This window comes from Agelaius tricolor, unplaced genomic scaffold (genome assembly GCF_023055355.1).
Source record: "Agelaius tricolor isolate 1412-34295 unplaced genomic scaffold, bAgeTri1.0.p SCAF_33, whole genome shotgun sequence".
Lineage (NCBI taxonomy): Eukaryota > Metazoa > Chordata > Aves > Passeriformes > Icteridae > Agelaius > Agelaius tricolor.
Genome location: NW_027269293.1, coordinates 4,243,307 through 4,256,942, shown reverse-complemented (window position 1 = coordinate 4,256,942; position 13,636 = coordinate 4,243,307). Strand labels below are relative to the sequence as shown.

At 41.7% G+C, this 13,636-nt stretch overlaps 1 protein-coding gene across 9 annotated transcripts in view; it reads left to right on the top strand.

The window, feature by feature from the left end:
* Positions 1 to 13,636, top strand: part of DOT1L (DOT1 like histone lysine methyltransferase) — a 97,450-nt gene that overhangs the window by 49,581 nt on the left and 34,233 nt on the right. For all 9 annotated transcript variants that reach the window (XR_011683146.1, XM_071451940.1, XM_071451938.1 and 6 more), the window contains 5 exons: positions 4,033 to 4,139; positions 5,615 to 5,656; positions 7,526 to 7,609; positions 10,160 to 10,394; positions 11,212 to 11,325. Coding sequence is in view for 8 of the 9 variants with exons in the window: in XM_071451940.1 (XP_071308041.1) it covers positions 4,033 to 4,139; positions 5,615 to 5,656; positions 7,526 to 7,609; positions 10,160 to 10,394; positions 11,212 to 11,325 (582 nt within the window). In the remaining variant the exon portion in view is untranslated. The remainder of the gene's footprint in view (positions 1 to 4,032; positions 4,140 to 5,614; positions 5,657 to 7,525; positions 7,610 to 10,159; positions 10,395 to 11,211; positions 11,326 to 13,636) is intronic.

Sequence of the window (13,636 nt, the reverse complement as noted above, 5' to 3'; positions counted from 1 at the left end):
CAGAACTGGTCAGGAACCCCAGCCCTGGCCATGCCCTCACTCACTGACCCCCCAGTTCAGGGTCAGGAACCTGGGGAAGGGCAGAGAAATGGCAGAACTGCTGCTGGTGCTGCTTTTTTATGGGAACCAAGTGATGGCTGGAAGGAAACACTCAGGATAAATAAACCCACAGAGAATTAAAAACTTGCCTGAACAGAGCTGTCAGTGGGAGGAGGGCACACAATAAAATCATGTGGCAGCTGGACAGGGCTGGGAGCAGCCTGGGATGGTTGAAGTGTCCCTGCCATGGCACTGGATGGGCTTTGAGGTCCCTCCCAACCCAAACCATTCCAGGATTGTGTGAAATGTTCAGCTTTGAACATCTCCTGTGCTGTGCATTGAGCAAACAAACCTCTCCCAGACACACCCAGGCCCTGGTCTGGTTCATTGGCAGCACAGGGTCGTGGTTTCCTTCTCCTGGGAACAGTCCAGACTCAATGTTTGGCAGCCTTGTCCTCTGTAAGGACATGAGCTGCAGTTTAAGGAGGTTTTGGGACATTCCATGTGGTTGGTTTTGACCTTTTCAGACTTTGACTGTTGAAACTGGGGTGTCTGTGCAGAAACTGGACTGATGTTCTTTGTGGGTCCCTTTCAGTTCAGGTTTTTAAATTAAATTTCTCAAGCAGAAGAGCAGTCCAAGCTGGGCTTTACTTGTATTTATTGTTTCCAGTGCTAAATTTTCCTTAAATCAAACCCCCCTCATTCCCTCCCTGTGCAAACGTGGGGAGCAACTCAGTGAGTTCCAAATCTCAAGCTGTGCTGTCTAATTTTGGCCTAAACTGCTTTTGAAGAACAGTAATTTTTGGACTGTCATGAAGTAAATTGAGCCCTTGGGAGTTATTTTTAAGCTTGAATTCTTGTGGATGTACTACACATCAGGCACCCAAACCTGCACTTTTCTTCCCTGTTTGAAATTCTCGTCTGGGGCCTCTGGTGCTTTGGAACTTGGGTGCTGGCCTGCCAATTCTTTGGAGGCATGAACTTGAAAAGAAAAGGAGAAAAGGCTGGAATGATGCTCCTGGAACTCCTCAAGGCCTGGGAGAGCTGGGACCAGGCTGTCAGTTTGCTAATGAGGCAAAGAGACCCTAAGTGAAGCTTGGGCCCTCTTGCAGAGCCCACCAGAGCTTGAGAAAATCCAAAAACGCACTTGGAGATGTTTTAATTAGACCTGCCCAAAAAAATACAGGGCTTTGGACTCTCAAACCTTTTCTTTTCCTGGATTTTTCCCATTCCCTTCTCTCTCTGCTGCATTTGGGAGACTGAGGCCAGCATGTGCTGCTGTTTCACCTCAGAGCAGCCCTGGCTGCCTCTGCCAGTTGAGCCAGACCTTTATCCCATCCCAGCTCTCAGCCCAGCCTGGATTCATTTGGGATGTTTTCTAGAATGCTGAACTCTCAGATCTCAGATGTTATTCAATGCTGAATGGAAATGCTGATGTTAAAATTATATTGAGATGATTAATTGGACTTTGGATGGGTGAGAGGCTCTAGCAAAAGGAGAGCCAACAGCTTCTGCCAGTAGGAAACTTCCAGGGATTCAGATAAAAGGCCCTGAAAAAAAATTACCTTAGTCTGCTACAAACAGGGAGAATTGTGTGAAGAAATTTTAGGGCTTAATCCCTTTTTGAGACCATGTTATGTTGGGAAACACCAACATGAAATGAGCTTGTGTGGGATGTGCTGGGGCTGGGGCTTGTTGCAGTGTCCTGTTCCAAGTGCCACTGCCAGGGAAATGCCATCCCCAGCATGGCCAGGGTCCTGCTCATGGAGCAGGGAGTGTCACTGCTCTGCTGCCTCACAGCTGCCCCACAGGGTTTGCCACTTTTATTCTTCAAGGCTTTTTTTGGTGCCTGAGCATGCCTTGAGTCACGTCTCACCTGTCTGTCAAATACTCTGATCCGGTGTATGAACATTTAAATAATTTATACAAAACTCTGGGAGAGATCAAGCTTTAAGAAGGAGGCACCAGTTCCCTCAATTCCACTTTTGTCCTTAGTAGTTCCATCTGTGGGAAGAAGTGGAAATGTGGAAGGAGTTGGGACAAATGAAAACAAGTATTAAAATGTGGTTAAAATAGTGGTTGAGGTTGCTGAATCCCAAACCTTGCTTTTGGCCTCTTCTGGGTCATTTTTGCTTAATTAGAAACGTGCCATAATTTCTCCTGCAGCCCTGCCACTGGCTCAGTGCTTGTGGGAATGTTTAAGGCACATCCCCAAGCTATTAATTCTGGAGAACAAAACAAATATAGACAAGAAAGCAAACCCAAAACATGTTTGTGCCCAGTCCAAATATAGGGCAGCTGCAGCTGACAGGGGCTGGGCTGGTGACGTGCTGGGGCTCTTGAATTCATCCCTGTCACACACATGTGGTGTTCCTTGGAAAAGAGTCTGGGACACAGTTCTGCTGGCCACAACTAACTCACTCTGGCCTGGCTGCCTCAAAGGTACATGTCCCACATGGTGCTTTGCTGTGGGGTGCACGTAGCAAGAGAGGAAGAAATTCCCTTCAAATCCCAGCAGTGTTTTATTGGAGGATCTGCAAACCAGATTTCTCTGTGTTGGTTATTGTAAAATCAGGGCACTCCTGACAAAGGAGAATGATTGGCATCTGAGTCCATGGCGCTGGAATGTAAACACTTGCTTTATTAGAACTATATTATGCATTAATGAAAATATTTATATCATATTATATTGTACCATATAATACTAGACAATATAATATAATATAATATAATATAATATAATATAATATAATATAATATTATATTATATTATATTATATTATATTGTACTATATTGTACTATATTGTACTATATTATACTATGATATTATATAATATGGCACATTGCATTATATTAATTATACTATATAATATCATAATATTATAGCATATTACATTACGTTTTATTATACTATGTTTTATCCTATCATATCATAGTATAATATATTAGTTATATTATATTTCTTATATCACATCATATATTATATTTTATTAATTATATTATATTTCTTATATTATATAGTACTTGCTTCTAACTTTTAGCTACTATTGAAAACTTGTGACTGTCACCTGACAGTCCTGACACACGGACGTGGATCTAATTGGTCAATGAATTAAAACACTATCACTAGAATCTAATAATTAAATTTTTTTAGGTAAATAATCTTCTAACACATTCTACATGTTCACAAAACAACAGGAGCAGTACATGAGATAAGAATTGTTTTCCCTCTGTGCTTCTCCAGGAAAAACACTTGAGAGAGAGAATTGTGTCTCTTTCTGTTCAGAGGGTGTGTGAATACTGCAGTGGGTGCCTGGCTGGTGTCACCCGTGATGCCCAGGGGTGCCAGGGGCAGTGACACAGGGGAATGGGGCTCTTGGATGCCCTCCAGGCCGTGGGGGCTGGCGCTGGGAAATGCCAAAGTCAACTCAGCCACCGACATTCCCAGGCTCCATGTGCTGACGGACGCCCCAGTGCCCGGGGCCAGGGCAAACAGGGTGCTAGCCACCCCTCCAAATCCTCCTCTTCCTCACACGTGTGCTCCTGCACGTGTTTTTCCTCTGGGACTGTTTTGGGAGCAGCCAGGAGCCTGCAGCATCCCCTTTGCTCAGAGGCTGAGGCTGTGGCAGGGCCAAGGTTGGGTTTGGCTCTGCTTTGGGCACGGAGGCAGCACCTGGAGCTGGAGCCATGGAGATGCTTGGGGCCTGGTTCATCCCCCTGTGGGGATACTGTGCAGCACCCACATCATCTGTGCAGGGAAAAATTAGGGTGCTGAGCTGCTCTGGGAGCTGTGGCCAAGGAGGTTCATCCCCCTGTGGGGATACTATGCAGCACCCACATCATCTGTGCAGGGAAAAATTAGAGTGCTGAGCTGCTCTGGGAGCTGTGGCAAAGGAGGGATGGCAGGGTGAGACCTTAGTGCTGAGAGTGCCATTGGTCTCGGCCCAAAATCCTCACTGTGTCCCCTAACCAGCTCCTGTCTCCTCCCACAGATATTGGCACTATCATGAGGGTTGTGGAGCTGTCACCACTGAAGGGCTCTGTGTCCTGGACAGGGAAGCCAGTCTCCTACTACCTGCACACCATTGACAGAACCATAGTGAGTACCAGGGCTGCCTGTGCCCTGCTCCTGGCAGCACTTCCAGCTCCTCATCCTTCTGCCTGGGCTTGTGTTCCTGTCCCTTCGTGGGTTTACACACCTGAGAGTGCAAACTGCCTGTCCCTTTGTGGGTTTACACACCTGAGTGTGCAAACTGCCTGTCCCTTTGTGGGTTTACACACCTGAGAGTGCAAACTGCCTGACCCTTTGTGGGTTTACACACCTGAGAGTGCAAACTGCCTGTCCCTTTGTGGGCTTACACACCTGAGTGTGCAAACTGCCTGACCCTTTGTGGGTTTTTACACCTGAGTGTGCAAACTGCCTGTCCCTTTGTGGGTTTACACACCTGAGAGTCCAAACTGCCTGTCCCTTTGTGGGTTTACACACCTGAGTGTGCAAACTGCCTGTCCCTTTGTGGGTTTACACACCTGAGTGTGCAAACTGCCTGTCCCTTTGTGGGTTTTTACACCTGAGTGTGCAAACTGCCTGTCCCTTTGTGGGTTTACACACCTGAGTGTGCAAACTGCCTGTCCCTTTGTGGGTTTACACACCTGAGTGTGCAAACTGCCTGTCCCTTTGTGGGTTTACACACCTGAGTGTGCAAACTGCCTGCTCCAGGGTTGCACACCCGCCCTGGGGTTGAGGGCAGTGCTGGTTTAATGAAGCTGCAGAGATTCCCTGATAAAATTCCTTCTGCAGCTGCTCAGAATTGGACTCTCCTGCTGTTCTTTACTCACAGAGGAAAGACTCAGTGGGGCTTTGATTCCTCTGTGATGCACAGACCATTTCATTCAGTCATATCCAACCAGTAAATCTCAATTTTAGTAAAATTCTCAGCTGCTGTAGAAGCAGCCCAAGCTCCATAACAATGATGATGCATTCACTGGATTTTTTTTCAATTAAAGAAAACTAAACCAACAACAAAAAATAACCCATGCAACAACCCCCCAACCAAAAAAACACCAACCCCCCACCAAAAAGCCTCCAAACCCTTCATAAAACCCAGAAACCCTTTGGAAATTAAAAATTTCATGGACAAATAATTTATCCCACCCTAAGGTTTTTGCAGTGGGATAATAATGCTGTTCTCCTTCCTCTGCTGTAGTCTAATAAAGCTTTTCTTCAGGAATGTGCCAGAGTGCAGATAAATGGTGGAGTACGAGGGTGCAGCAGCTTCAGTGCAAATAATTTCATTGAAAATCAGCCTGTGCTGAGGGGAGATATGTGACACAAAGCTTTAAAACAAGGCCAGGAGTGGTGGGGATGATAAAACCTTGTAGAGGTTGGATTATGCCCTGTTACACAACAGGCTGGGTGCCTGAAAGGAATGAATGTAAATGGCTTCTTGATGGAGCTTATCAAAGCAAAGCAGTCAGAATTGCTGCAGTTCTGCACTTGTTTTAAGCTAATATTTTATTCTTCTGTGTTCATCTGTCATGGTTTTGAGGATGACTCTCTTCTCTTTCTATTTTCAGCTTGAAAACTATTTTTCTAGTCTCAAAAATCCAAAACTCAGGGTAAGTAAGTTTCAATCATTTTCTGTAGAAAACTCAGAGTAAGGGAGCAGCCACTGTGAAGAATTTAATCACAGGTGGACAGAATTGATTGGAAATCCGATTTTCTTGCTAGGCAAAGAACATGGAGCTAATTGAAGGGAAGTCTCAGATGCCATCAAGCACTAATTCAATCATGTCCAAGGGATTTCTAATAGAGAATTAATGGGGCAGCCCCAAGGTGCTTTTACCTTGCACTGGAGGTCTGTAATGAGCTATTTCTTCATTAAAGAACTGGAATTAAAGAAGGGAATGATGGTTTGAATATGTCCCAGTGCTCAGCTCCTGAAATGAAGCTGAGCAAGGCTCTGAAATGTTCCTTTTGGGATGTGCCATTGGAGGCACAGAGTGAGTTGTCATTTGCTGCAGTCTGGGCTGTTACACGTGGAATTAAAATGCCAGAGAGTTTTTGGGACTGTGCAGGGCTGGGTTAACCTGAAATAATCAATGGATTCCCAGGAAGAGAATTAAGTGAGGCCACTTAATTTAAAATTTCAGGTGAGTGTTCATCCTCAGGCTGACTGGCTGTGTAAGAACAGACTCATGGGGGCTCTGAGAGGGAATTGTTTCAGATTGCTTGCTCCACTCAAATTTGGGGCAAAAAAGACTTCTTAGAGAAAAAAAAAATAAAATCAGGGTACTTCTGGCCTTTGCTGCTTTTCACACTTAGACCTGCCACTGGTTTGGTTGATAATGTGGTTAAATCAAAGGAGTGTTGGAATTGCCAGAAATCTTAAGCAGATTTTAAACCTCTGGAAGGTGCAGGAAAGGCTTTGACTGCTCTCTTGGAAATTTCCTGTCCTAAAGAAGTTTTGTTTTTTCTGAGAGAAAAAGAGATTTTTCTCTGAACAGAGAAATTTCCTGTCAGCCTGGGAGAAAATAAGCCTGAAAAGTTGCTGGGTTTTTTTTGCTTTTTTATTAGTCACCTCAATAAACTTGGCTGAAGTTGAATGAGATGATGATTAACGGCTTTGCCATTTCCAGTCATGGAAGATTTCTAAAGTGTCATCACAAAATGTTGGGGATGTGGGAAGCTATTAAAGTGCACAACATTATTATTATTATTATTATTATTATTATTATTATTATTATTATTATTATTATTATTATTATTATTATTATTATTATTATTATTATCATTATCATTATCATCATTATTATTATCATTATCATTATTAGTATCATTATCATTATCATCATTATTATCATTATTATCATTATTATTTTCATTATTACTATTATTAATTTATCTATTTATTTATTTCTGATTATTGTTGTTTTTGTTATTATTGTTAGTGTTGTTATTATTATTATTACTATTATTATTGCTATTATTGTTATTTAATCATGATTTTGTATATATACTATATTTAATATTTTTCACCATATTATTTACATATTATATATTAAATAATAATAATAATTATAATAACACTCATTAATAATATTAACAATTTTAATAGAATAATATAGCATTAACAAAAATTATTATTATTATTATTATTATTATTATTATTATTATTATTATTATTATTATTGATGATGATGATGATGATGATGATGATGATGATGATGATGATGATGACGAAATAAATTATTTAAAATGAAATCTGATACAGCAGTGTGGGATTTGGAGGGGAGAATATGGGAAGAGGTTGAGATTTAATCCCCTCTGGAGGTGGAAGAGGATTTGTTCACACCTGAGTGTGTCCTGAGCCAAGGGGGATTTTGTTCCCTTTTCTTGTGGAAAATGAAGCTGAGAAAGAAGGTGATCTGTTTTAGAAAGTGATAAAACGTGAGCAGATGGTGAAATGTGCCCTCCCTTGTCCCCAGGAGGAACAAGAGGCAGCTAGACGTCGTCAACAAAGAGAAAACAAAAGTAACACAACGACTCCAACGAAGGTCCAAGAAAACAAGGTGAGCATCCTGCATTTGTGGGTGCTGAGGGCTTCCTGGGCCTGAGCTCCTGCTCTGAGTCAGGAGGAGCCTCTGTGGGAAGGTTTTACTCTGGAGCTGTTGCTGTGCCCAAAAATATGATGGAGTGAGTTAATAAAAGCTGCTCTTGGGAGTTGCACCACTAATTCTGGAAGGACAAAAAAAAAGGTGTTGCAAGATGAATAGTTGGTTGTCCACCCTCGCTTGCATCCAGCAGGAGCTTGCAGAGCTGTCCCTGAGTCACAGCCCACTGAATGGAGCTCAGAGTCTGCTGAGTCTTCTGCAGAGACTCATTTCCTTTCTTGGGTAATGCTGTGAGAAATGCACTGCCTGTTCATGGCCAAAAATATAAAGTATTGATTGTGCTCTGAGCTTTGAGTGAAATTCAGTTGAAGAATGTAGTCAGGGAAGGATGAATAATCAGCTTTTGTTAGACAGCAGGTACAGATTTAACAGAATCACAGAACAGTTTGGCTGGAAGGGGCCTCAAAGCCCATCCAGTGCCAGCCCTGCCATGGCAGGGACACCTCCCACTGTCCCAGGTGCTCCCAGCCCTGTCCAGCCTGGCCTTGGGCACTGCCAGGGATCCACGGCCATCCTCTCTGATCTTCCACAGCTCCATGCAGGCTCTGGCATCCTCACTGCAGTCGTGTCCTTCCACTGGGGACACAAACACAGTGGCACTGCCCCCTCTGCCTGCTCAGCTCAGCTCAGCTCAGCACAGGAGCTCCCCAGGCAGAGGCAGCTCCTCCCTGGCCCCTGCAGCCACAGCCACACCTGGGAGCACCCTGAGCCACAGCTGGGCATTGAAAGAATTCCACACAATCCCAGAATGGTTTGTGGGTTATGGTTTGTTCAAGCCCACCCAGTGCCACCCCTGCCATGGCAGGGACACCTCCCACTGTCCCAGGCTGCTCCCAGCCCTGCCCAGCCTGGCCTTGGGCACTGCCAGGGATGCAAGGGCAGCCCCAGCTGCTCTGGGCACCCTGGGCCAGGGCCTGCCCACCCTGCCAGGGAACAATTCCTGATTGCCAAGATCCCATCCAGCCCTGCCTGAAGTTCCCCTCCCTCAGCATTTTCTTTTCTTTAATGATTTCTTGGAATAGGTTTTTTTTCTGACATAGAGATGGGGCAACTGAGAGGTGCTTTAAAAACTTATTCTAGTTTTAGTCTCATGTGAAGGGTGAGACAATACAGATGTTCTAATTCACACCATCACAATCAGAAGTTAACTTTTTCCTAATTTCAATACATTTATAAGCATGTCTTGGCCAATCAGCTTTAGCCACACCATGCTGTAAATGCCTTAAAGCCAAACATCTAAAATTACCCCTCATTGGTCCCACTACAATGCATCTTTCATAGTTTAATTACTCAAAAGTATTTAGTCTTTTTTGTAAAGCTACCTTTTAAAACTTGTTTCTAGTTCCATTTCTCTCTGAACAATGTCTGTCTTATTCCATGGCATTTCTAAGTCAGTATTTCTTCTGTCAAAATTTACATAGAGATACACACTATGTAAGCCTTCTGTCAAACTTTAAAAATTGTCAAAATTTAACTGTCACCAACTGTAACAAACTGTGAAAATTAAAAAATTTTCTACAAATCCATTTCCCACAATGAATGAGTCCAGAAGAGAATGAGCACAACCCCTTTGGAGCAACTCTTATCCCAAGCAAGTCCACTTCCCTGGCAAGTTATTGAACTACAGTGCCTCAGTTTCCTTTCAGAAACATTATTTCTGATATGATATATAATATATATATATAAATATCAGAATATATTCCATTAATAAAAATGGAACACCATTATTTCTGATATGATATATCCTTTATATATCATATCATAAATAGACTTCAATAATAATAATGAAACCCCATTGTTTCTGATATGATATATCACATACATATAATATCAGAAACAGATTTCATTGATAGAAATGAAACACCATTATTTCTGATATATCATATATACATATATATAAATATATATAATATCAGAAATGTATTTCATTGATAGAAATGAAACACCATTATTTCTGATATATCATTTATATATCATATCAGAAATAGATTTCAATAACAATAATGAAACACCATTTTTTCTGATATATTATGTATATATCATATCAGAGATAAATTTCAATAAGAAATATGATATATCATATATATTTATACATAATATCAGAAATAGATTTCATTAATAATAATGAAAAAAATTTTTCTGATATGATATTATATATATATCTATATATATAATATCAGAAATGTATTTCATTGATAGAAATGAAACACCATTATATCTGATATGATATATCATATATATATATATATATATATATATAAAATATCAGAAATGTATTTCATTGATAGAAATGAAACACCATTTTTTCTGATGTGATATATCATATATATATATATAATATCAGAAATGTATTTCATTGATAAAAATGAAACACCATTATTAATGTTTGTTGAATAGGAATTCTGCACATGGAGGTAGAAATGACCAAATTTTTTCAAAATCTCTCAGGATTCTGGTGCTGAAGAAGAAAAAGCTGCAGCAAATTCTGTTAAAAAGCCATCTCCCTCCAAGGCCAGGAAGAAGAAGCTGAGTAAGAAGGGCAGGAAAATGGCAGGGAGGAAACGAGGGCGCCCCAAGAAAATGAACACGGCGAGCACTGAGCGCAAGACCAAGAAGAACCAAACTGCACTAGAAATTCTGCATGCTCAGACTGTCTCCCAGACATCTTCATCCTCTCCTCAGGGTGAGTGCAGGGCTGTGCAAGAGCCTGGAGCAGTCTCTGAAGCTCTGGATGTGCTGGTTTGTCCTTTCTTGCCAGGTTGGGTTTTGTGGCATAATTTCCCTGCTGTCACCAGAGCAGAGCTGCCCTTGAGGTGATGGTGGTGGGGTTGATGGTGATGGATGTGTTAATGGGGATGTGGGGGGATTAATGAATTGATGGTGATTAATGTGTTAATGGTGGTGGCATTCATGTTCTGATGGTTTGGGGGTGGGATTCATGGTGATTGATGGTGATTAATGCATTAATGGGGCCGGGGGTGGGATCTGTCTGTGGGTACTCAGCCAGGAGCTGGGGCTGTTGCCTTCTCTGAGCTGCTGCTCTTAGGATGGATCACAGAGACCCTTCCAAGCACTTTGGAACAATGTGTGGACATCTTTGGAGCTCTGTGGTGATGGACTAAGCTGCTGGATCTCATTACAAATCCCTGTCTGTGCCCCACCTGGCAATGCTGAACTTAAAATCACAGAATCCCACGATGGTTTGGGTTGGAAGAGACCTCAGAGCCCATCCAATGCCACCCCTGCCATGGCAGGGACACCTTCCACCATCCCAGGCTGCTCCCAGCCCTGTCCAAGCCAGCCTGGGACACTGCCAGGGATGGTCCCTCCCAACCCAAACCAATTCCAGCATTCTGTTCCATGTTTTCAGGATTCTGTGCCATGTTTTCAGGATTCTGTGCCATGTTTTCAGGATTCTGTGCCATGTTTTCAGTGGCAAAGCTCCTGTCCTTGTCCCAAACACTGAGTGCTGACCTGAGGTTGTGTTTGTGTCTCTCCAGATGCCTACAAGTCACCTCATAGCCCATTTTTCCAACTACCTCCTAAAGTGCAACGGCATTCGTCCAACCAGCTCCTGGTGACACCCACCCCCCCTGCACTACAGAAGCTGCTAGGTAAGGCCTGCCCACCTCCCTTTGGGGTTTTTTTATGGGGCAGGAGGGGGATTCTCTCCTCCCCACCTTCCCCTGCCTGCCCCACATCTGTCAGAACCCAGGACATTGCTCTGGCTGCCCTGGAGGATTCGAGACCCTGGCAGGGAGCTCAGAGACCTTGGCACAGAGTCACAAACACCTGTGCCTTCCACTTTAGCCCATGGAAACAATTCCCAACTTTGTGTGAAGAGTTACAAGCTACAAGAGTTTAAACAGAATGATAGTGAATTTATTACCAAGTGAAAATGTAGAATTTTGGAGCTTTTTAAAGAAGCAAGATAGAAGAATCTGGACATGTCCTGTCCCTCTTTCTCCTTCTCCTCCTTCTCCTCCTTCTCCTCCTTCTCCTCCTTCTCCTCCTTCTCCTCCTTCTCCTCCTTCTCCTCCTTCTCCTCCTTCTCCTCCTTCTCCTCCTTCTCCTCCTTCTCCTTCTTCTTGCCCCCCATCTTCTGCTGTGATGGTGACACTTCTGGGTTGGTTTAAAGTAGAGACAGACTGTCTAACATAGGTGATAGGTATTGGAAATTTATTGTAAATAAAGTACAGGTAGTTTGTAGTAAAAAATGTTAACACCACCCCAAGGGCAGTGGCTGTGCCACAGCCCAACCTGCTGGACAGATCTCAGCAGGTCAGAGAAAGAATGGAAAAGTTTAAAAAAAATAAACAGCCTTGAGAACCAGAACTGAAGAATCCCAACTTCTTTTTTGAGCATGAAGCTAAGAAAAAAGACTTTTGATACCTCAAGAACCATTCCAGCAACAACTCAGAACCTGAGGCACATCCTTGGGCAGCACCACAAGTCCCCCCTCCTGCTGAAGCTGGTGTTTCACTCTGCATTTATTCTCTGATATTGTTTCAGTTCTCCTTTGGCACAACAGGCAGTGAGCCTGGATTTAGTCAGAAATAGCTTTATTTGAAATAAACCCATGCTCTTAAACCTGGGGAACACTACTCTGTTGTGGTGTTGTGAGAGGGTTTTCAAGACAAGGTGAAAAATGAGAATTAATTTCAAGTTTTCGGAAAATTGATTTTTAAAAAAATAAAATATAATATAATATAATATAATATAATATAATATAGTATAATATAGTATAATATAGTATAATATAGTATAATATAGTATAATATAATATAATATAGTATAATATAGTATAATATAATATAACATAACATAATATAGTATAATATAATATAACATAACATAATATAGTATAATATAATATAATATAATATCGCATTTTATCACATTATATCACATATCATTACGTGATATACTACATTATATAAATTATATGATAGAATATTATATGATATAATATTATAATATATTATATTATGTTATATTTATTACATTATATGATATATCATATGATATCATATAATAGCACCATCATCTCATTATATTATGTGATATTATATGATATTTTATGATATAATATGATATATTATGTCATATATTATGTTATTATGTCATATGTTATATTATGTCATATAATAGTATATCATATATCATAGTATGTAATATAGTATATCATATTACATCATATGATATGACATTATAATATGAAAATGATATATTAAACTATGCTAAAGAAAGAGAAAGGAAATGTCAGAAAGCTTGACAAGAGGAATAATAAAAACCTATGACAGAATCAGAGTCTGACACAGCTAGCTGTGATTAGCCATTAATTAAAAACCATTCACATGTTTGTATAAACAACTTCCAGGTTTTATTCTAGAGGAATCAAACATGGGGAAGCTGAAGCTTCTCAGGAGAAAAACAGGGAAAGGGATTTTTCATAAAATATCCTGGTGACCCCATTGCAGTTCCTCTGCTGAGCCCAGGGCCCATAAACGAGGCCCTGTGTGAGAGGCTGAGCTCACAAAGGTGTGGTTGGAAAATGCAGGAGGTGATGAAAGAAAAACCTGGAGCCTTTTTTGGTTTGATCTTCTCCTCCTGTCCCCTCCCAGCTGTTCCTGGCTTTTGGCATTGCCTGGGGCCAGCCCAGGATGCCCTGGGGATGTGGCACAGGGGGGGACCAAGGGTCCAGACATGTCCTTACCTTGGGCTCCCTGAGTTTGTGCCAGTCATGGCTGAGTCCTGGTGGAAGAGAGAGAAAGAGGCACTTAAAGGGATATTTTGTGGCAAAAAAGTGATTTTGAGGGATGTTTTGTGGCCAAAGGGTGATTTTTTTTTGGAAGGGTTATTTTGTGGCAAAAGAGTGATTTTTGAGGGATATTTTGTTGCAAAAGGAGTGATATCTTTTTTTGA